Source organism: Gymnodraco acuticeps, unplaced genomic scaffold, assembly GCF_902827175.1.
Source record: "Gymnodraco acuticeps unplaced genomic scaffold, fGymAcu1.1, whole genome shotgun sequence".
Taxonomy (NCBI): domain Eukaryota; kingdom Metazoa; phylum Chordata; class Actinopteri; order Perciformes; family Bathydraconidae; genus Gymnodraco; species Gymnodraco acuticeps.
In genome coordinates, this window is record NW_022989900.1 from 193,206 (window position 1) to 217,994 (window position 24,789).

Sequence of the window (24,789 nt, forward strand, 5' to 3'; positions counted from 1 at the left end):
CAGAAGTGGCAGAACCAGCATTTTATTGTAGAAACTACATCACTTTTCAAGGTAGAGAAACATAGACAGTCACACTATCCTATTCTTATTTCATACCCGGTTATTCTTCATCAGTTTATTATATGGACTATGTCAACTTCACCATTTCACTTCTTTTTCTAAAAGGTGCAAAGCAGGAATATTGGCTGTCTGTTGTTTGTAGGCACATTTCTTCTTCATTCGCAGCACAGCTTTCACCAAGACACACAACATGTCGTCATGCTGGTTTCTGTCCGAAAGTAATCCACACATTTTATTTTAACAGAGCTTTGAAAAGGCAAAAGTCGTGTGGTGGGATACTTAGATTGAGTCTCACTCATCACAGCACAGGAACATCTTAAATGTCAGCAGAAACACGCTTATAAAAACGTAGAAATAAAACGCTATCAGTTAGGATGTAGAGTCATGGCAGGAGGGATCTTTGGGTTCCTACAGTCTAATGGACGAGGATGAAATGACTGCTTGAAAAAGAGAGGATACCATGTGTCGCTCTGGAGAATAATAAGAATTGCTATCATTATAGTGATACACATAATATTATATAATGTCAATAACGTAGTGCTTGACAGATCATTTTGGGTTATTTCTGTTCTTGCTTGATGCACAATAAACTAAGTCAAACGTACATTTTACGAAAAGCATCATATTTTTTATTTTCATCAATATCTCGATTTATTATCACACAATTATTTTTGGCCACGAAAAATGTAATATTGAAACGTTGTTTGGAAAGAATTAAGTTGTGAAGAATTATGTGGAGATGTGTCTGAATACTGGAGGTTGTTTGCGGTGGAATTTGTACTTAAATTCTGGTCATTTTTCCTGGGGGAAACTCCAGAGTTTGCGCAAATCTCTGCATGGAAACGGTTTGAGTTTAAAGATGCAGAGGACATTACAGTAAGGTGCAGGTTTAGAGGAGATTTTGGGAAGGCTTTATCAAACACATGAAGTGCATCTTTAAATCAAAAAGGCACATTATGTTGCTAAGTCGGCAGAAAAAGGGAGCATCTGTTGAGGTTTACTTTTGGACAATCTGTCTGTTTGGACAAACCTCCTCACTGGCCCTGTCCCGGCAGCGCCCCCAGCAGGCCGTTGGCAGTGGTGAAGAGGTTGATGGGAGACGAGCCGTCGGTGATGAGGGTGGACTTCAGCCCCAGAGCCTGCAGCATCTTCACCTGGAGGAAAAGACAAACAGACGATTCCAGCATTTCAAAAAAAGAGAGGTGAAAACAAACAAGGGCGAGCCACGAGTTAGACATGTCGTAGTATCTCTGCTTTATATCTCAGTGAATACTAGGTCTGTGTAATGTTAGAAAAGCATTGACCATGCTCATGTATTCAAATGTCGAGTTTTATCTGACTAACCACTAAATCGGCAAATGTACCACCACAGAAGAAGAAGAAAACATTAGAATACGTTCACACAGAGCTGGAACCACAGGAGCTTCAGCTCTGAGTTTTTGACTGTTGATGTACGGAGCTCCTAAGGGGACATGGACAAAAAGTATATATATCTCGTGCTCATGATAGTTTCTCGTGTGCAAAGATACGTTTTTGTCATGTCCCCTTAGGCTTAGGGGCTCCGTAAAGATGTCATGTTGTGAATTGGAAAGATTTTTCCTAGTTTTCCGTCCCTTTTTAATGAAATAAAGTATTAATTGCCCAAAGATAATGAGATTGAACTGAATTCAGATTCTTACGAGTGGCTGTGATGCAAGTAAAAAAATGTATACTAATATCTATAAACATAAAAAGGTGGACACTAACTTAACCAGAACAATGGAAGCAAAATGTCACTCGTTAGCTACAAAGAAAGTGTGTGCAAAGACTGGGAAGATCAAAGTAACCCCACATGTTCGAGTAGAAGAAACTGATAACTAGTAAAACGAAATGTCAAACTAGTACTGGCAAAGGCTGAAATAGTGAAGGAAACTGGCATTTGATTTCAAGGAAATGGAATAAACTGCTTTCCTTATTTTAGTAGAATCAGCAGAAAATAAAAATGTTATGATATAGGTTATGAAAGGTGTCTAAATTCACCTACATTTACTTACAAAATACTATCAGACACTTCCTTTATGTTTACCAAAGCAGCCAAAAATAATTCTGGACAGAGAAAAAGGCTTAAAAAAACTAAAAACCTTGTAAAAATGTAATGAAAGGGATGCCGATTTGCACAGGACTAACATTACACATGAACTCTACGTTCGGAGAAATATGAGAGGTCATTTGTTGTGAAACCTTTACTTTTTACTCGCATTAACATCACAGATGACTCCTTAGAGCTTACTGAAGGTCCTCAGATAAGGATGCATTCAAATAGCACTCATATTATATATAAATATAGTAAATAAATATATAAATCTATGCGTGCAAGTAGTTGCCTGGTGTTGCTACAGAGCTACATAGGTGCCCTATGTAGCTCTGTAGCAACACCAGGCAACCAGGCAAAGGTGCAGGTTTAGTGGGAGCCTTAACAAAGACATGGAGTGTATCTTTATAGAAAAAAGGCATGTTATATACACGCAATACATTTGTGGTGGAATTTAATGTGTCTTTACGCTGGGGTGAAGCTTTGGTTGTGGAGCATGATAACGTTTTGTGGTGTACAAAAAACTTGTTGCAATATACACACACGTGTGTAATTCACATGTGTGTCAACTGTACCAGCTACCTGTTTCATTTAATTTGTTCACTTCAACTTAGGTTTTTACCATCGTGTATGTATATGCTATTTTTACTTATTGGGTTGTTTATTATTAATAACATGTGACAAATAAAAGGAATTCTGATATAGCAGTAGCAGTAGTAGCAGTAGTACCTGCAGCTCTGGCCCGGCCCTGGCCATCTCTTTGAGCGTGTCGCTGCCCAGACTCTGCACCAACTGACTGAAGCGTTCGCTCTCGATGTTAGCCATACTCTTCTGCTTGTCCACCTCCAGAGCATCCATCTGCTTCTTGTAGTTCAGCTCCTGCTCACGGGCTTGGGTCAGCCGCTGCAGCTCCGCCTCCTACACATACACACACACAGATTAATGTTTCTTTCTGTGATAAATGACCAGTGTTCTGGTTGTAGATGCAGTCAGACGTTTCTTCATTATGTTAAGGCCAGACACTTCAGGGGAAAACATGTTTTTTTCATGCACTGATTTCGCATCCATAACATGACTTCTCTGAACATTTGTTTGTATGAACTTCTGGCTTGATATTTGTGTCTGTCTTTCATCTTAACCTATAATAATACATTTATAATTAAATATTATTTATTGAAATTCTGACTTTAATCTCAGAATTATGAGAAAAAAGTCAAAATTCAGATAAATTTTTTCTGACATTTTCCTCAGAATACTATCTACTAACTGCCATAGCACTAAAAACCCCACATGTGGCCCCAATCCTCTTCTGTATAAGTGGAACGCAGAAAGAGTAGTAAATACGCAAAGTGAAGAGTACTTCTACATTGTATTTTCATAGTTGTGAAACACTTTGTGAAGTGAGTATTTATTCCTCCACTGATGTGTGGTGAGTTTTATTGTGAAAGGGGAGACAGGAAGTGAGTGCGCACCGCCTCGATGGTCTGAGCCTCCGCCTTCAGTTTGGCCTCGTTGACTGCCGCCTCGCCGTGGATGCGGGCCGCCTCCGCCCGGGACTGAGCCTCCGCCTTCGCAGCGCCGGTGCTCTCCACCGCAGCACTGAAACACAACCACAGGGTTAACAACAAAGTAATCAGAGTACTTGACTCCTGTAATACCACAGTGTAGAAATACTACATTACAGCAGGCATATAAGAAAACTGTATTTTTATAGCAGCTTTCATAACATAAGATGCAGCTCAGAGTGCTTTACAACACAAACAAAGCAATAACCCAGGTATTAAGCCTAAAAGTATAAGGAGATTTAAAAACAAGATAGTACTATTTCTGTAATAGTCCTATCCTGTAGTAATATTATTAGTAGTATTACTGTTAATCTATAATTGTAAACCCAGAAATTAGTTAGTATATAAGCACTTCCCGTTTCCTTTTCTAGAAGTCAATGTTAAGTCTGTTGTTAACGCAAGCTTAAGAGATTTTAACATTTCATCCCACAACATAAAAATAGGTCAGTTAAAACCTGAAGATTATATGCTTCTTAAAAACTGCGGCAGCTAACACTAGCTAAAAGAGACAACTAAAACTCATCACGCAGAACATTAGCCACCTTTAGCTTAGCGAAGGTGATATGACCTTGCTGTAGTTCCTTTATTGTTTAATCTTTATCAAAAATGTGAAACGTTGTGTTAAAATGGGGAGATTATCCTGCTGAACAAAACGTGTAAGTATATTAAAAGTGTGTTTCTCGGAAAGATTGTTTTCTGAAATAATCCAAAAATCCCATTGGCTTTTTTTGGGGGGAACCAGGAAGATGCTAACTTCAGGGTTGGACTTGAAAAATATGTCTACCCTTCACTGCTCTTGACAACTTTTCTAATTTGCTTGATTGTACTTTCTGTGTCATAACTAGAATAATACCTGAGGGCCTCCAGCTCCAGCAGCTCCCTCCTGGCTCTCTCCGCCTGGGCCTGGTCGGTGATCCTCTGCCTCTCCAGCTTACCACGGGCCTCCTGCTCCAGCCGCTCCGCCTCGTGGCTGCAAAACACAAACACATTTTAGTTAGCAGGTCAGACCAAAGGAAAGAAAGTATCTAAAATACAGTTTATTTTACAAACTGTGTATTTGTGTCTATAGATTTCTCCTAAATTCACCAAAAGTTAGCATTACATAATACATCATTTGCATATTTAAACAAAACATTTCAGAAAACTTGTAATACAAAAAAAGATATTGTTTTATGTGAAATGTATCCTCCTGGGGCTTAATGGTGATATCTCTGAGGTATATGTTTTATATATCTCATCTCAAAACAACCAGGAAAAGGGAAGCTGTTCAAATAAATAAATAAAATACATTAAATGTACTAAATAAATATAAACATTATATTATCCCTTTAATCTGTTTAATTGTTTTGAGTAGCCTAATTTTTTTTTTATTTGATTTGATTTTTATTTAAAATGTGTATTCAGGATCTGGCTGACCGTGCGGCCGCCTCCTGGGAGTTGGTGGTGATCTCGATGGCGAGCTGGACGCTCTTCTGCAGCGAGTCGCGGGTCCTCTGGTCCACCGGCTCCACGGACTGGATGTCCACGCTGCTGATCACCAGCTTGTTCTGCGGGAAGCGCAGGGTGGAGCGCACCGCCATCTTCTCATCGAAACCAAACACCGCCGAGCAGATGATCCGGTTGGAGTTCTGCAGACAAGAGTAAGAGTTTAGATTGACAACGAAGATTTAAAAGATCTCTGAATCCAAATCATTTAAGTGAACTAAACACTGTACTTCAGTAAACATCTGGGGTAGTTTGGGGATTTCATGTCAGACAACTTTAGGTACTTTACAAATGAATATTTTTGAATAAAATGATATAAAGAATTCATCAAAAATATTTTATTTTGTTATAAATTAAACTCAACTCAATTTGCTCAATCCAGATTTTCTCTTCAAATATTTCAAAAAACTTGAATGTAATGGTATTTTCAATAATAATTCAATAAAGTTAATGTATTTATATTAAAGTTCAAACTATACTTGTATTAGTAATAATGTTAATACTTATGTTAATGTTGTTAAAGTATGTTGATCATTTTAATTATCATTATTTAAATATATTAGTAATGTTAGGCACTAGGATGGGTTAAATGCAGAGAACTCCTTTCACTGTGTGTGCTGTGTCTGCATGTGTGACCATTAAAGAGGGTTTCATCCCTCTTTAATGGGAAAAACTATGTTGACATAGGAATAACGGCAATCATTTTCATTTGAGCTGGTGAAATAGGAACCTTGTGGAAATCGTCGAACTGCACAGAGGCAACGGCTCCTCTGACGCGGGAGGCGATGGCTTTGCAGGAATCTCCGACAAAATCAGGGACAGAAAACAGAGCGACTGAATCCTCAAGGCTCACCGGGCGCTTCACATCAAAGTTCCTGAAGAGGGACAACAGGAGGGGAATTTAATATACCAATTAAGACAACATCTAAATCATTCTAGGAGATTACATTTGGACATTTTAGAGCCCATTTTTTGATATTCTGAGAATAAAGTCATTAATTCACAAGAAAACCAAGCATATTCTTTGAGATGAAGAATATGGTAGAATAATGAGGAAAAAATGACAGTTTAAAAATGCAAGGAAAAAAGTTGAATATTATCTGGAATTAAAGTCGTACATTTCTAATACAAATGTATATTCTCTGCGATAAGTCATCATTTTACGAGAAAAATAACCTCAACTACTTCCAAACCCTAAAAATATCCTCTTAACACTGGGATATTTGGGTACTAAAAGATACAACAAATAGAAAAACCTATCATATTCTATGAGATTTAAGTGGTAAATGAATTAGTAAAAACTGAAATATTCTCGAATTACATAGCCACCTTTAGCTTAGCAGTGGGGACATGAAGTCATGTGACCGTGCTGTAGTTCCTTTATAGGCTAACAGTAGCTTTTTACTTCTGGAGTTTGCATTCATGCTTCAAAAATCATAAAGTGGTGTGAATACGTGGAGATTAGGCTGCTGAAGAAAATATATCATATCATAAATTCTTGTTTACCACATCTTTTGCTTTCTGCAATAATCCAAAATACAATGGAAAATGCCATTGTTTTTTTTGTGGATAGAAGCGGAGAGATGCTACCTCTGTATCAGTGCAGAACTAATGGGCGTGTTGCGGTTACCAGTTGTAGGAGAGCTGCAGCTGCAGGCGGGCGTGGTCGGCCGTCTCGATGGTGATGATGTCGGTGAAGAAGTCGGGCCCCAGCAACAGGCAGATGGCCTTGATGACGTTGGCCCTCTTTGGTTTGTCTCCGGACAGCGACAGCACCGTGAACTGCTCGTCAGGTCCCAACATCACCATCTCCGGTCCGAACAGCACCCTGAACACAACACCACATTACTTAGGGATTAGGGATGGCAGTGATATTTAACAAATTAACTAGAATATGGATTGAGCACATTTCATCCCAGTTTAAACTCAAGATTTCGACTGAATTTTGTGGGATTTTAACCTCTTTGTACAGAAACAAATATTTTATTTGTTACATAAATTCATGAAAAAAGGATATTCTCTACGATTAAAGCCAAAATGTGTTCTCAGAAATTAAACCAAAAAAGATTACGAGATTAAATTGGATATTCTCCCAGATTAAAGTGGTTAATTTACGAGGAAAAATGTATTTAAATCTGAAGTAAAATCTTAAATTTTATAAGTAAAACTCAAATATTCTCTAAATATAATTTAGTACAGTTACAAGAACAAATTGGTATTCTCTGAGATTTAAGTTGTAAATTAACAAGAAAAAACTTAAATACTCTCTGACGATAAAGTGTTAAATTTACTAGGAGAATTCAAATATTATTTGAAATTAAAATCATGTATTTCATAAATCATAACAAATCAGGATGTCAGGAAGTCCCACCTGGCCTTCTTCTCCCTGTAGTCGTAGACCTGCACGGCGGCGTTGTGGGGCACCCTGAAGGACACCACCCGGGTCTTGTCCCGGGGCCGGCTGACTCCCGTCTTGCTGCGGTCCGAGCGGTCGGCCACCGGGTCCAGAGGAGATGCCAGCAGGGCCTCCACGTTGGCAGGAAGCTCCTTCTGCCACAGCTCCTCATCCTGAGTCAGCATGTAGGTCTGACCAATCATTGCACGCACCTGAGAGGCAGCAACGTGTCAGTACATTCATCAGGTGATGTTTCAATTAGTTTGTTATCTGTCTGCAGGAATACAAAGAACTTGTGACCTGATTCCCATGAAATTGGTGAAAGACTCACTTTTTGGTTTGCTCCTATAGATCAGATTTGACTTAATATCTTGTATAGAAGTGTTTAATTTCAATTCACACCTGATGTTCTTTCAGTTAAGATGCCATGATTTAAATATTGTTTCATATGTATACTAATCATTATCCATCCAAGATCTTTGCTTTCTGTTTAAAAAAAGTTTAAGGTAAACTTGAATAAGAGGACACACCAACATATGTTTTAAATCTCAAGTGTGTTAATCAAGTGTGCATTTTAAAATATCATTTTCGGCTCAGAAAGAACCCATTAAAAAGTGTAGAGGATCCAAATTGTGATGCGGACAAATGCATTGTTTTAATTTACGGAGGTCTGCACTCCCTACTAGCTTTGACAATACACTTAATGTTTTTGTATGGTTTGTCAGCAAAACTGAAAAATCTCCTAATAAACCTTAGGAAAATAACAAATCAATAATTGATTAACCTAAGAAAAAAATTGCGCAGTTTAGTTGGGATATTCAAATTAGGATAATTGAAATGTTCTGTATTGATTTCCTGCCTTCCAGTTCACAGTTCATCTGAAGCCAAAACATGCACATATATTTATTCATAACTCCATAATAATAATAATAATAATAATAATAATAATAATAATAGGTACAATCATCTGTTGTTCTATTCATACTATTCTTACTATCTGTCTTTCATTCTTATTGCTGTTGCTGCTCAGACACCCGACGGGTGAACAGATTACCATACGGGGATTAATAAAGATTCATCTAATATTATCTTAATAATTGTGACTCAATGAAGAGAAAAAAAACGTAATGAACGGCGGTCTGCTCCTTTAAAGAGTCGTACCTTTCCGGTCTTGATGTCCCGGACGTAGATGCCCTCGTTCTCGTCCAATGGGATGGCCTGTCGTCTCACCATCACCTCCACCGTGGCGGGGGGGACGTACTCGATGGGGCCCCGCAGCATCCAGCGGTCCCCGGGGCGGCGGAGCACGGCGCTCCTCCGCGAGCGCTTCGCCCTCTCTTCCTGCTCCTCCTCCTCCTCCTCCTCTTCTTCCTCATCGCGCTGGCAGAGAGAACGGGGGAGAGAGAAGTGGAGGAGGGAGAGAAGGGTTAACGTGGCGATGCATTGGAGTGGTGGGGGAGTTGGAGGAGAGGGAGGATGAGGAGGAGAGGAAGGGACTGGAGAGGGGCACTGAGAGAAACCCAAAGTGCAAAATATTTCGAAAGGCGGAGGAAAACGTAAAGGTTGGAGTAAGTGGAATGGTAGGGATTGATTTAAAACAAAGAGAAGAGAGAGAAGAAGAAGAGAGTGGGGGTATAAAGGTTAGGAGAGGAGATGGTGCAGTAGAGGCAGAGCTGGAGAAGTACTCAGATCTTGTACTTGAGTAAAAGTACCAGAGAGTAGAAATACTAAGTCCTGCATTCAAAATGTTACTCAAGTAAAAGTACAAAAGTATTAGCATCAAAATATACTTAAAGTACCCAAAGTAGTGATTATGCAGATTGGTCCATTTCAGAATAATATATATGATATGTTTTATAATGATTGGTCATGAAAGTGTTCTCAAAGCTGGTAAAGGTGCAGCTAGTTTGAATGACTTTGTTTACTGCAGGGTAGCTGGTGGATTTACTCCAGGTGGAACTAAAGTCTGATTCAACACTTGATTATATTTCACATCATTCATCCAGATCTTCAATAAATGTAGTGGAGTAAAAGTACACCATTTACCTCTGAATTGTAGTGAGTAGTGAAACATGTAAATCAAGTAAGGTAAGTATCTCAAAATGGTGCTCAAGTACACTACTTGAGTAAATAAAGAAGTGAAAACATACTTGCAAAGGGTTAATGCTGTGGAAATACGACATCAAATGCATCAGTAAATACCTCACTGGTTAGTATATGAAGTGCCTAAGCGCCGCCTTTAGCTTAGCAGAGTTGGTGGTGACCTTTATAGCTTATTAGCGTTTAGCTAGTTCGCTTTTTTACTTCTCGATAATATTGCATTGACGCTTAACAAAATCTAAAAAGGGGTGTTATATGTGGAGATGATCCTGCTGAGCAACACGTGTAAGTATCATAAACCCTATTAGCGTTCTGTGAAGGGAACCATGGAGATGCTAACTTCAGGGTTAGCCTACAGTAGTAAGTCAGAACTGCACCACTCTTATCCTTTTGATGTGTTTATGCGCCATTATAGGCCAAAGCAAATATCTACCTGCTCAACAATACATGTTTCTTCACCCCTCTTTTACACACACCCCACCCTAATACACCAATCAGTGGTGTGAGGCAAGCTGCAAAAGACTTTGAATCTTGAACCACGGCGGGCAGAGACACACCTCTGACTCTTCACCTCGTACCAGCTGAAAGCATCTGCAGTCAGTCTCTAATCCCGACATACCTCTGTTTGTTTCTCAAATCAACCGGTTGCACAAGACAAGCTTCACGAGCCCTCAGACCCCCTCCCTACATTCCTCTGCACTCCCTCAGAGAAACCTCTGACACGGGGAGGTGATTCTCAAGTTGAAGAAACACATTTGCGAAATGTATGACACCTAATGCTCATGAACACATATCTGTAGATACCTCCCATACGCTACATTCAAATGTTCAATACTGCATTATCTATTTATTCTACTGTGGATTAGGATCATTTAGATCTACAGTGTTACTGTACTTTTTAAGCAATAATCTGGTGTTCAGAATAAACATCATTATTAATATGAATACACTACTAAATATCATCAATCCAAAAATCAAACGCATCTACCTATGTGAACTTCAATGTATTACTTTCCATTTGAAGCATCATTACAGTGCAGTGCTTGAATATAAGCTTGTGTAAAAGTGCATTTACTCAACTCGTTTACTCAAGTTAAAATGTGAGGTACTCAGTAGTCGTTACTTTTTACCCCACAAAATGTTATAGGCAAATATTTTACTTTTGACTCCACTTCATTTATTTGATGATATTCGGTTCTAGATCATTTGGAGGTTATTATGATTTTTATTTAAAAATTATAATGAATTCTAATTAATTACAATTATCGACTAATATAATACAATTGTTAACGTTAGCTCAACTTTTAGCAGCTGCTAACTTAAAGTGAAAGCACATCAATGCAGCAGTAATTATTATACAATAATACACACTATTATGAAATGGCTGTACTACATTAAGAGTATTTTTACTTTGCTACTTAAAGAACATAGTTGATGCTCATACTTTTGCAGAAGTAACATTTTGAATGCAGGACTTGTAATCAAGTATTTATACACTGCAGTTCTACTTCTGGATACGAGTGATTTCTGCCCTCACCTCCAGGGTGTCATTGAACGCCTCCACCGCTCTCAGCACCAGCCCCTCCTCCTCCGACAGCACATACACGTCCTGGATGCTCTTTTCAAGTTGCTCTCCCGGCTGCAGGAAGAATGAGTGCTCACCCTGATGGAGAAGAAGAAAGACGGTTTTGACAGATAATGACCAATTAACAGAGAGCTGTAGAGATGACATGTTGTTGTGTTCCGACCCTGAAGCTAGCATCTCTCAAATGGGGTTTTGCCTTTGGATTTGGGATTATTGCAGAAAATATACCGTGTAGCAAACTAACCTTTCTATATGTGTATGTTATTCATTTTGTCCCATTTGCCATGATCTGGGATATCATTTTATAATTTGGTAGACAAAATAAAAACCTTGAGTTAATCACCGTCGCAAATAATTTATATAATTGTTTTTTTAATATTCCTAAAATGTATGTGCTTTTTGCTAATAAATAAATCATTAATAATATATAACAGCTGATTACAACTATTATAATGTACATAAAACAAATAGACCTATGCAATATATTTGTTGTTAATTGTTGTAATTATATTATCCTAATTTATTTGTATCATATCATCTTGAAAATGTTTGTATTCATGTGTACACCCACGTTAGTTATGAAATGAATTAGTAACACTCATGGATAAAGACTTTGTATTGTTTGTCAGAGAAGTCCGTGGAGGTCCTCCTCACCTTCACCACTCTCTTCTGCCCCAGCTGGGGTTTCCCGTCATGGCCGACGGGGTCCAGGATGACGCAGTAGTGCCTGCTGCTCAGAGTGGTCACGTACACCACCCCCACCACCTCCTCTGACACGGACGGGATGTGGGCCTCCCTGTCGGCGATGGTCACCAGCCACTCCTCCCCCGTGCGCCGGTCCCGCCCCCCCGCGTCCTTAAAGGGCCGCAGGGCGCGCACATGGAGCGCTTTCTGAAGACACACAAACACACCACCAGGAGTTATCACAGGTGAGTTAAAATCACAAACACCTGACTTCAACATCACTAACACTGGATTTTAAAATCACATATACCTGATGTTAAAAATCACCAACAGCTTATTTCGAAATCACAAATTCCTGATTAAAAAAATAAAAATAAACTGATTCCAAAATTGCAAACACCTTGTCGGTCAGGATGAAAGCGTTGACGATGTCGAGGACCTCCTCTTGAGCTCCTGGCAGGTACGCCCCCACCTTACTGACCAGCCACTCCTCACCTGGAACATAGCTTATTATGATGATGATGATGATGATGATGATACACAAATAAAGTTTGAATACATCTAAAACCAGTTTATATCACTATGTTAATGTTTGTGAAAGTGAGATGCAACATTACCACAGAATCCCACTAAGGCGCACTACATTTGCACACCATGCTCACATTTTGACATCTTTGTGGATAGTGCAAACTTTTTTTTGGGCAACCAGTCTTACAAACAATAACTTTACTTTAATGTGAGATGTTAGTTTATAGGAATTGTACAATTATATTTGAATTGACGGATTTACCAGTATTTATATTTTATACATCTGTTTTTTTATCCGTTTTAATTGTTAGTGTGATAGGAAATGGCATATAGCATCATTAACGGATTTGTATGCATGATCCTTGTTCAATAAAGACATATAATAATAAAAACCTGTGAAAGTATTTATTCATTAAACTACTGAAAGTATGTGTTTCTGATAGCGTCTGTCACCAAGATTTTCAGCACAAATAAAGTCTTTGCTAAAGCTAACTGTGAAAGAAGTCAAAGTGTGTGGTATAGGACGTTGTGTCTGAGTCACCTGTGACCCTGCGGACCCCCCCGCGGTCCACGCCCTCCTTGCGGGCCCTCAGTCTGATGGCCTGGTTCTCCCGGATCACCGTTGCCTTGATGGTCTCCAACACGGCCACCTCCTTCCTGGGGATGTAGGTCCCTGACACACACACACACACACACACACACACACACACACACACACACACACACACACACACACACAACACACACACACACACACACACACACACACACACACACACACACACACACACACACACACACACACACACACACACACACACACACACACACACACACACACACACACACACACTACACACACACACACACACACACACACACACACACACCCCACACACACACACACACACACACACACACACACACACACACACACACACTACACACACACACACACACACACACACACACACACACACACACACACACACACACACACACACACACACACACACACACACACACACACACACACACACACACACACACACACACACACACACACACACACACACACACACACAAGTTCAATTTTGTGAAACACTATCAGTCACCAAACATCAGATAATGTCGTATACAAATGTTGTAACTCACGTCAGCGACACTGACCAGAATATTTCCTTATTTTGTAATATTATTAGGTTTATGTATTTCATGTTTAATAGTGTTTGCTGAACCCCACCTGGTCCTTCGAACAGCCACTCGTCTCCGGCCACTCTCTTCTGCCCACGCTCCTCCTCGAAGTCGAGCAGAGCCTGCAGACGCAGCGCCGTGTCGGGGAACACGATCTGCAGCGGGGTCACGTCCTGGAACACACACACACACACACACACACACTGCGTCATACATGTGTAATATGTTTTTAATACTTCAAAAAAATACTTTAAATATGTTAACTATTTAAAAAAAATTAAAATATTGTGTTGAACATGGAAAATATGTCTAGTATTTGAAACATGGAAACTTTTTTTTAATCTAAAACAGGCCAGATATCTTATATATGTCCAATATTTATAATTTGTTCATTTTGTAATGCATTCTAAATATTTTTTAAAAGGTCAAATATTCAACATATTTTAGAAATGTTAAACATTTTAATATATTAAATCAAATACCATACATTTGTCAGGTATGTTAAACATCAAATATGTTAACATTTCAAAGATTTTAAATACGTTTATTTTGTTGTAAATGCATGTAAAATTATAAATATTTCAATTATTTTACATAATGTATATTACACATGTCAAATGTGTAAAATAGGTGAAATATGTAATTGTTACATAGCAATTGTATTTTACTAAAAATCATACCAGTTGTATTTGTTGACTTATAGGGTAAAGTATCTGACCTGCTGCACCTCCTCCCCCGGGTACAGGGGGAAGGGGTCCTGGGTGAGGCGGATCTCCAGGTCGGCGTGGCGAAGCTTGGCCTGCCCTGATTGGTCGAAGAGCACCTGATTGTCATCGTCGCGGGCGACGGGGTTGAGGATCACGCAGTAGTGACGCGGCGGCACCATCACCATCCGCATCGGCATGAATAGCACCCTGCAGAGGGGGGGGGGGCGGGGGGGGGGAGGCACCGTTACTACACATCCATTATAAACAGCAGGAAACACAACTGCCATTAAAACTAATGGATAATTAACATTTCTATTCACTTAATATTTTAAAAGCTTATCATATATTTTTTTATTCTTTATTTTTTATTGGATTCCGTTTTTGGAATCCGTATTATTATAAGTTGTATTATTATTATTTGTATTATAAGTAGTAGTAGTAATACAAGTATTAGTGGTATAAGTATTATTGACTGTACTGCACTAGTATAATTTGCTGTTTTATTTTTCTGAGTATTATTATTGTGTTATTATTAGTATTTGTAATTTTAGTAGTAGAATTAATAATATCATTTATATTATTAGTTATTATTATTATAGCTGCACCATTGTTTCAGACTCATTATTGTAAAAGGTTCACTTTAATTTCTTCAATGTTCTCTGTTCATAAATGTCACAACTATTAATAATATATATATATTTTAAATTATAATAAGGATTATAACTATGTTTCTGTTTTATTTGCTGTGTTTTGATGACAGTAGTCATCTGACCTCTCGTTGTCCTGGCGGATGTAGGTGAGCGGTCCGATCTCCACCCGGGCGATGTTGGTGTTCTGGTCCAGCACGTGGATGTAGTGATGGGGGGGGATGCGGATGATGGACGCCTCCACCGAACCCTCCATCTCCGGCCTTTGGTTTCCTCCCTTCTTAGACATCATCCCAACTAGATGCTGCAGAGAGGAGCGGAGTGTTGATAATAATGTTAAAGGGAAAACAGTTCACAGTTCTCTAACACGAGGTTCAGCTGCTCTTGATATATTAAGATCTCACTTATTTTAAATGTTAAATTAATCGTATTTTGGCATTTAAAGGGGCCCTTTTATGCTCATTTTCAGGGTCATCTTTGTATGTAATGTCTCTACTTGTAAGGGAAACTTCTGCAGCAATGGAGAGTCAGGACTCAGAGAGACACGGGACGAGCAGGAGTTCTGATGTCAAACACTGGCAGTTTATTACAAGCATCGGCCGGAGAATTCATATCACAAGTCACAGCAGCAGAAAGTTCTGACTGCACCGGTGGGTTGCCATGTCAATTCTGAATCCCTTCTCATCTTGGCAGACCTTTTAATTAGCTTCACTCATGCCCCGGCCACACGAAGACGAAAACGGCTAAACGCATAGGATTAACGCAAACGCAAAAAAGCTTCCGTCCACACGCAATAGTCATCCGGATAGTGTCTGTCCACACGAGACAGCTCCGTTTAGCTCTAACCGCTGGAGAAGCTGCAGTACATATGCAGGAGCCTGTACGTGGCGCTGTAACTTCCTCCACAAAAGCAGCGAAGAAGCATGGTTGTCATGGTTGCCCTTCTGTTTATTCTCCGCGGTGGGGGCCGAGGGAACCGGGCAGAGTTTTTCGCCAGTCAACGTGTATTAAAGTTTAAATCTTCCGACAAAATTATAAAAGTGCCGGTCAAAGGTCTTCTTTGTTATTTATTGAGCTTTAAAACAAATGAATAGCGAATCTATATATTATAATAATAAAATACACGGAGCCTCTCTTTTTCCTCCCTCTCTTCGGACAGCGCCAGTGTCTGTTTCATGCAGCAGCTGATCCAGTAATGAGTGACCCGGCCGACAGTAAAAATAAACATATTTATATCTAGTTTAGGTAGTTTGAGAAGTAATTAAAATAGCTAAGGGTGATGATCTGACTTGAAATGTGTGTTTTACTCCGTTCACCGCCGCATCACAGCGGGAGGAGCTGCAGGTGAGCAGAGCTGCGTGTCTCCGTCCTGTCAGATTAGACTTCACTCGCGTTTAGGGTCCATATCGAGAGAAAGATAAATAATCTGAATTCAGTGTGCAGTGTGTTTACTTTGACGCGGGGGTGAGCATCAGAGGTGGGGAGAGGCGGGGCTATTGCCTCATCATTATCAGAAAATGATCGTATAGGGCGTACACACGGAGCCGTTGGACCCCCCAGAGCGTTGCGTATGCCGTTCTATCCACCTTGGGACCCGTTATCGTTTACGCAGTCGTTTAATGCCGTATTCGGTCGTCCTCGTGTGGCCTAACGGTCTATATGACACTAAACAGTAACGCAAACGACCGTTTTCGTCCTCGTGTGGCCGGGGCATCAGTCAACCCCCATATTGGGGGAAGGCATCTGTGAACACCTGGAGGCACTGAATCACTTTATCTGACTCTAGTGACCGAGAGTTGACCGGTCATAAAACTGATAATGGCAGCAATAGCTGACAGTTCCCATTCCTTAAGACAGATAACAGACTTTGGCTTCGTCGTAAACGTCAACAGGCCGAAAGGTCAAATATCTTAAGTAAAGACAAAATTAATCCCTCACACTACTGGGACATGTCTCCATGCTTTAATGTTCAAAAAGTATTTTTTCATACTGCCTGTGCTGCAGCACCTCTTTTCACCCTCTGTCTGAAACCAGAGCCCAGTCTGCTCCGATTGGTTAGCTGGGCGGCTCTGTTGTGATTGGCCAACCACTTAGAGATGTCCCGCCCGTTAGTCTATCATTATACAATGTGTTGGAGCAATAGAAGTGTCAGTGTTACATAGTCAGGGCCGCCCCTCCCTACAGGCCAATCACGCAGGCTGCATGGGGCCCCGCCTTGCGCAGGGGGCCCCGCCAGTTCTCCGCTCAGTTCTCCCCCCCCCCCCCCCCCCAAGGGGAGCACGTCTGTAACCCGACACCGTTGCAATGAATCGACATCTGACCAATCACGGCTTTGATACGGCCACTAGTGCAGGTGAAGAGATGTCGGTGAAAAGACAGTTTCAGTCCGGAGCAAGCAAGAGGGAAAAAAACTAAAACATGAAGAAACTAGAGCATCACTCGAAGGTGGGTTATTGTATGAGTCAAATGTACGACTTGCGAATGTTGTATAAGTCAAATTGCCAATTGTCATATTAAAACATCAGCTACAATTCACGACATGAAGAAGGCAGTCTCTGCAGAGCATATACTGTAGGCTAATGGAGATGCAGTTGTTTCCAGCATTCTTTATTTAACATTCATTCAAGTATGTTATGCCTTTTATCTGCTGATGTACAGGAGGAAGAGTGATACACTGTCTGTCTACTTGGCTTACATAACAGTTGAAGTTTACAGCTTAAAAAACATGGAGCATTTTTTCCCCTCTTATTCATTTTTATGTCAATTTGCACATTTCGTGGTGATGCTCAGCCTCTCCCCTTAACTCCTAACAGTCATCATCATGTCAACCACAACACAGAGAAATACTGATAGAAATGTGTGTGTAGTTGCTGATACATTGCTGACAGAGGGAACTACGTTTGAATACAGATTTAAGAAATATCAGTTTTTGAGCATGTCATAAGCATGTTTTGACTTGACTATATTGTAATAAAATAATATAGTATTTATATTATTGAATTGATTATGATTATTATTATTAGTAGAAGTAGTTTATTTGCATTAATTATATTTTAATCGTTTTGAGGCTAGTATTTGGCAGGAAATGCAGACGTATTCACCGGTAAACGCATACTGAACGACATGCATGCACATTTACCATTTACCTCACTGTATAAAAAAGTAACTGTGTTGATAATAATAATGAACAGGAATTATATTTGCAAAGTAGCCTACTTTGTTTCCAAAAAAAATGTTTTCACTCCTGTCGGTTGGGGGGGGGGGGCTCATCTCACAATGTCGCTTGGGGCCCCAAGTTGGCCAGGGGTGGCCCTGTACATAGTGATGTCACTATGTTACATAAGTAAACAAAGGAATGGAGGCGTTTCAAGCAGGGGGGAGGGGGAGAAACTCCCTCTGGAGGGAACACAGGGATTTTAGACTTTGCGAACCATTTACATGCACTAAAACCTATAAAACACACTACAGGAAAGGGAAATCCCTAAAAAGCATTTTATTCATAATTTATTGGATTTTATTTAAGCTGTCAACATTTTATCTTTTGTTATTTTTTTTAAACTATTGTATTTACATTTTATTTTAATATATTGTATTCTATTAATAATAGTTTTTATTTGATCTAACTTGTATTTGTAACACTTAATGTCTGTCCGAATAAATAAGGTCTCACTAATTTAATTTAATCTTTAAAGGGGACCTATCATGCAAAATGCACTTTTTGATGTCTTGTATACATAAAGATGTATCCCCGGTGTGTCAGGGAACTCACGCAGCGTCAGAAAATAAAACCCTCTCTCTTTTCCTCCGTACCCAAATCTCTAAAAACGGGGGAACAACGGAGCTGATCCAGATTTTCGTCCGATATGATGTAATATCTGAAATGTGGACCCACGGCCCTATCAGAAACGTTGCTATCAGAAACAATGCCCGACTGTTTTGGACGTAATATGGTCGATGTTTACATTAGCATTGCTAACACTCAGAGCTAACCTGTACTGGAGAGAAAGCCGTTGAGCTCCATACTGTTTCAGAAATAATCCTTGATAATCCATGATATGGTGTTTCATCACCGCAGTATTTAGTTTAGACAGTAGCTGCCGCCTCCTTTTTAAAAAAAAAGCTTTATACCCCAAATCAGCACTTTTGAAACAGGAAGTGAAATAGAGGGATATGAGGCATGGCTAGAATGGGTGATCTGTTTGGTATTTTGACCAAAACACTTCATAGACTTGTTTTTAATATATTTTTATATATCTGAGATCTATGCTATTGCCTAAAAATAGCATGTTGGTGCACTTTAAAAAAAGACTTTTCAGACAAGAAACCTGTCACTTTGTTTAACTTAAGTTGTACCATTTTGTTCTATTGTATTATTATTTTATTTATCTTTTATTTGTATACAATTTTTTTATCGAAACAACCTGTGGACTGAGATTGAGTTTGTCATTTTGTTCGTCTGTCGGCAGAGCCTTTGTGTGATTGAGGATAAAATCAGTGTGTCTCTGCTCTGAGAAGATAAAGTGATCACTGCGCACACTATCAGGATTTACATGAGATTAACCTCTTTCTCACTGCTATGGATCAATACTCAGATAGCCATACAATTACAAAACGTGAGTACAAATTCATTTCGTGCTGACATTCAAAGTTTATTCTCATTAGTTGTTGTTCAGCTGCTTAGTTGTAATGCTCCATACAGCTTCATTTTCCACTCACTCATTGTTTTTAAGTTTAACAATTTTATTTTGATTAATAATTTATTTCTTCATTTTATTAATTTATCGTATTTTAAAGGTGGGGTAGGTAAGTTTGAGAAACCGGCTCGAGATACACTTTTTGTTATATTCCTTGGAATGCTCTTAACATCCCGATAGCAATGAATATCTTAAGTGCTTTGATAAAAAATCCATACAAAAACATCATCTGTGGAAGCCGTAGTACTGTAAAAAGCACGACCAATCATCTACCTGCCTGCCTGTCAGCCTTCCATCTGTGCACAAACTTATCTCGTGCCCTCATTGGTCATGTGCGCGTGAGTGTTGGAGGAGGGGCTCTGTGAGGAAGTGGCAGATTTCTTCCGGTGTCAGTACCAGATATGTTCGGGCTACCAGATATGTTCGGGTGTATTTCCGTCGCATCCGTCTTCCGTCATATCCGTCATATACTCACCTCCCTCTGCTCCCAGCGCTCTGCTGCCACACACCGGCCGTCTGCGGAACTGCGGGACAGCTTGTTATGTGTGGGGTGCTATGGTGGGGTCCCATGTACTTGTGCACATAAATAATGTTTCTAATTATTTACAATTAAAAAAAATATATATTCTGCGTTACTTTAGCCAACACTTTTATAAGGCCACTAGATTAGATAATTACGAAATGTGTAGATAGAATACATATATTTCAGGTTGTTATTTTGTCATTATGTTTAATGTTTTTTTTACCTTTTAGTATTTGTATATAGTATCTGAACTTTGGAGAGGAGTTGGGAGACACACGAGACATCAAATCACATCTACAGATCAAGGCGAAGCGAATGGAAGTACTCCCATACTCCTAGCGTGAAAATGTTTGTGAAAACGTGTGCAAAGTCTCCGAAAATCCTAAAAAATAAGCTCATATTTGAATTCATCATAAAAAAACACACCATTCAGTAAAAACAAGGCCCCACTGATCATCTACTCTCTGAGACGATTCCAGGGATGTCTGGCTTGAGTTTCGACCACCAGGGAAAGTGGACAAAAGTGCCCGAGATCAGCCTCTTAATTTACCCAGGGCCTAGTGCTTGGCTTTGGGCATGAAAATTCAGGAAACTCCCCTGAGTATTTTATTAAATATCTGAACTTTGGAGAGGAGTTGGGGGACACACGACACATCAAATCACATCTACAGATCAAGACGAAGCTAGTGGACGTACTCCTAGCGTGTGAAAATGTTTGTGAAAAACGTGTGCAAAGTCTCCGAAAACGGATCAGTGGCTGTGAAGCTAGCTTTGCGGCTAGCGGTTAGTTGTTATTGTTTGAAGTTGTTGCTATGGAAACAACATGACGGAGAAAAAATTAATATCTTCTACATATAATAACGGACAAAGTAAAGAATGAAGTGTAGGCTATGCCTGTTTGAAGTTGTTGCTAAGGAAACAACATGACGGAGAAAAAGTATAATCTTCTACATATAATAACGGACAAAGTAAAATACTCAGGGGAGTTTCCTGAATTTTCATGCCCAAAGCCAAGCACTAGGCCCTGGGTAAATTAAGAGGCTGATCTCGGGCACTTTTGTCCACTTTCCCTGGTGGTCGAAACTCAAGCCAGACATCCCTGGAATCGTCTCAGAGAGTAGATGATCAGTGGGGCCTTGTTTTTACTGAATGATGTGTTTTTTTTATGGGGAATTCAAATATGAGCTTATTTTTAGGATTTTCGGAGACTTTGCACACGTTTTCACAAACATGTTCACGCTAGTATAGAGTATGGGAGTACTTCCATTCGCTTCGCCTTGATCTGTAGATGTGATTTGATGTGTCGTGTGTCTCCCAACTCCTCTCCAAAGTTCAGATACTATATAAAAATACTAAAAGGTAAATAAAATATTAAACATAATGACAAAATAACAACCTGAAATATATGTATTCTATCTACACATTTAGTAATTATCTAATCTAGTGGCCTTATAAAAGTGTTGGCTAAAGTAAAGTAATTGTAAATAATTAGAAACATTATTTATGTGCACAAGTACATGGGACCCCACCATAGCACCCCACACATAACAAGCTGTCCCGAGTTCCTCCGGCTGCAGTTCCGCAGACGGCCGATGTGTAGCAGCAGAGCGCTGGGAGCAGAGGGAGGTGAGTATATGACGGATATGACGGAAGACGGATGCGACGGAAATACACCCGAACATATCTGGTAGCCCGAACATATCTGGTACTGACACCGGCTGTGTATTTTCAAATTCTAGCGCACTCGAGCTGGTTTCTCCAAAATTACCTACACCACCTTTAAGTCATATGATTTTATTCTATTTCATTGTTGTATTATTTCGTGTTATTTTAATAATAAGTGTTTCCACTGAATTGAAGTTGTACCATTATATATATATTTTTCAACAACAATTATAATGTATATTATTTTTATAATTTAATTATATTCGATTATGTTATAATAATTTTTCTTTTGTTAAGAGCATTATTCAGGTATCTGTAGCTCTTCTGTTTATCTGCTCGGTATTGAGCACTTCTCATGACTCTAATCAGTATAGGTCAAAGTTTAAACATGACTCGGAGAAAAGAGCTGGAGATTAGGGTTCTTTCTGAGTTCAACTGTAGAAACCTGAACAGCGAACTCCTTGTGAGATTTAGAGAAGAAATGAAAAATGAGTTTTCTATTCAAACGTCAGGCATGAAGCTCCGGTACAGAGACACGCCTGCGGCACACAATGAGGCGTTCACTGAACACACAGCTTAGAATAACACTCACTGTAATCCTGCAGTTATGTTGTTTCAATATATAAATAAAAGTTAAGCAATATATACATAAAACATAAAAAATAGTAGAAGACATGGTTTTATTCCATTTTTTATAATTGTGTATGTACAGTTTTTAAGTTGATTTTTTTTAGTTTTTATTGATTTAATTGTTTTTAGGTTGTATTATTTAATTTGTTCTCATCACTTTCTTTGTTTTATTAAATATTTAAGTAGTATAAATGTCCTTCTTTTGTTATTTCTTAACACTTTTTTATCATAATGTAATATTAAGAATTGTATCATATTTTATTGATTATGCATTTAATTATATATATATATATATATTACTTAGCTGTCTTACTTGATAACATCTTACAAAAGCTTTTGCAATATGATGATTTCTTTTTGACAAAAAAAAGAGTTTGAAAAACACCATAGGGAAACATGTAAACTATAGAGTAATACATATAAACTGTATTAAATTGAATCAACTACAATGGAAAATGAGTAAGTATTGCACATGTTCATTGCTCACTGTCTGTAAACAGAATTAGAAGCATGATTGAATTAAAGTTCTGCTTGGCTGCTCACCAATGTTTCATTTAGAGATTAACTGTCAATTGTGTTATGGTTTAAATGATAGATTAGGTACAAAAGGATTAGGGCCTGAGTCATGTTTCCAACATGGTATCATTACAAGGAGACTGTCACAAACACAGATGGAACATGTCTCAGATGGGAGGGGCCCAGTCTGCATGACATAAACTGCATTGTATAGTACAAAGTGCCTGGAATGCATTTTACAGCCAGTCCCATATACACACCTTATATACATTCATATACTATCACAGCTATGTAGCTAACTTGGGAACTGCGTCAAGCAACTTCCTGGTAATCATTTCAACGCCCTGACTAATTGTCACCAAACCTCCATTGTAAATCCTGGACATTTAACGTTGACTTCCGTGTTTGGTAGTGTTTACGCCTGAGAACATGGATTAAAACCATTTATGAATAAATAGGAAGCTCTGTTTCATACGGCGTACATAAATAACTACAAAGTAGCTACAATATCAGATAGGCATTTGAATGTATAAAAACGCTCAACTTCACTGTTTAACGCCTATGTCCTTTTTATAGAAGGAGACAGGGAAATAGAGTAACAACAGTTGTTAAAGTTGAGATTTTGTTCAATTTAATTCTGATAGGAGTATCACATGCATGCCGATCTGAAGTGAGGCATCTCCTCTTTCAGAAAACAATCTTAAAATATTTCCTATCAAGCATCAATCTTTGCCTACATGAAAGAACGTTTTAAAATAGGAGATTTTAGAGCGGAGTTCTGCTCGCGACATAGGGCTGTGTTCTTACCTTGCTACTGAAAGGCTCGGCAACAGAGTAGAGACTGGAAAGACTTCCTGAGCAACATGGAGACAGTTGAGAGCGGTGGGTGTGTGCTTACCGGAAAAGTCACGTGATTTACCGACTGACTGCTGCAGAGGCAGAGGTGCGTCACTGTAGAGGGCTGACTATTTGATCTAAACACTCCACACAAAGCTTGAATTACGTAGGGAAATGGTTACTCTGTTAATGCACAGGACCTGCACAGTTCATTATGGGGATGCATTTATATTGAATGGTGCAAAAGTGAGTCAAAAATATAACTGAACTTAATAACCTGTCTGCAACAAAAAGTGTAAAAAATAAATGTGGAAATATCAATAGGAACAAATACATACAAATAAATAAGTAAATAAATACTTGTGGAAATAAAATGAATAAATCAAACAATAAATGAGGATTTCCAAAAATATAATAATAAATAAATAAAAAGTTGAAATATTAAGAGAAATATAAATAACCAATATGGAAAGATGAAACTAATACAAAAATAAAATAATAACTAAAACTCTTTTTTTAAATTTAAAGTAGAAAACAACCACCAAAAAAAACATGTAAACGTGGAAATACAACAATACATAAATAAATGAGTAAAAAAAAAAATATATATATAAATATAAAGATGAAGAATCACAAAATAAAAAAGAATTATTTTAATCTTATACATTTTTCACATTTAATTTTTCATTTATATCTGTTTATTTTTGCAAAACTGGATATAGTGAAGCAAACAAATATTGTGTTCTTGATCCCATGTTCTTCTCTTGTTCTGGTTTATATGCATTTGTACATTATTCTTTGTCAATAAAGAAAAAAAAGAGTCAGACAAGCAGGTTAACATCATAGACATTTAATGGTTAAACATAATACAGCCAGGGAGGACAGAGAATATCAAAATAAAAA

The 24,789-nt window shown here is 38.7% G+C and overlaps 1 protein-coding gene across 1 annotated transcript; it reads right to left on the reverse strand.

The window, feature by feature from the left end:
- Window positions 1–23,995, reverse strand: mvp (major vault protein). The gene is made up of 17 exons (XM_034206731.1): window positions 23,857–23,995; window positions 15,147–15,325; window positions 14,386–14,581; window positions 13,717–13,840; window positions 13,015–13,146; window positions 12,346–12,440; window positions 11,916–12,152; window positions 11,214–11,339; window positions 8,738–8,956; window positions 7,553–7,788; window positions 6,812–7,009; window positions 5,912–6,056; window positions 5,113–5,324; window positions 4,550–4,666; window positions 3,604–3,730; window positions 2,861–3,049; window positions 1–1,214 (listed from the first exon to the last, which is right to left on the reverse strand). The coding sequence occupies exons 2-17, from the start codon at window positions 15,311–15,313 to the stop codon at window positions 1,095–1,097; spliced, it is 2,640 nt and encodes an 879-aa protein (XP_034062622.1). The 5' UTR covers window positions 15,314–15,325; window positions 23,857–23,995; the 3' UTR covers window positions 1–1,094.
- Between the last annotated feature and the right edge of the window lie 794 nt (window positions 23,996–24,789).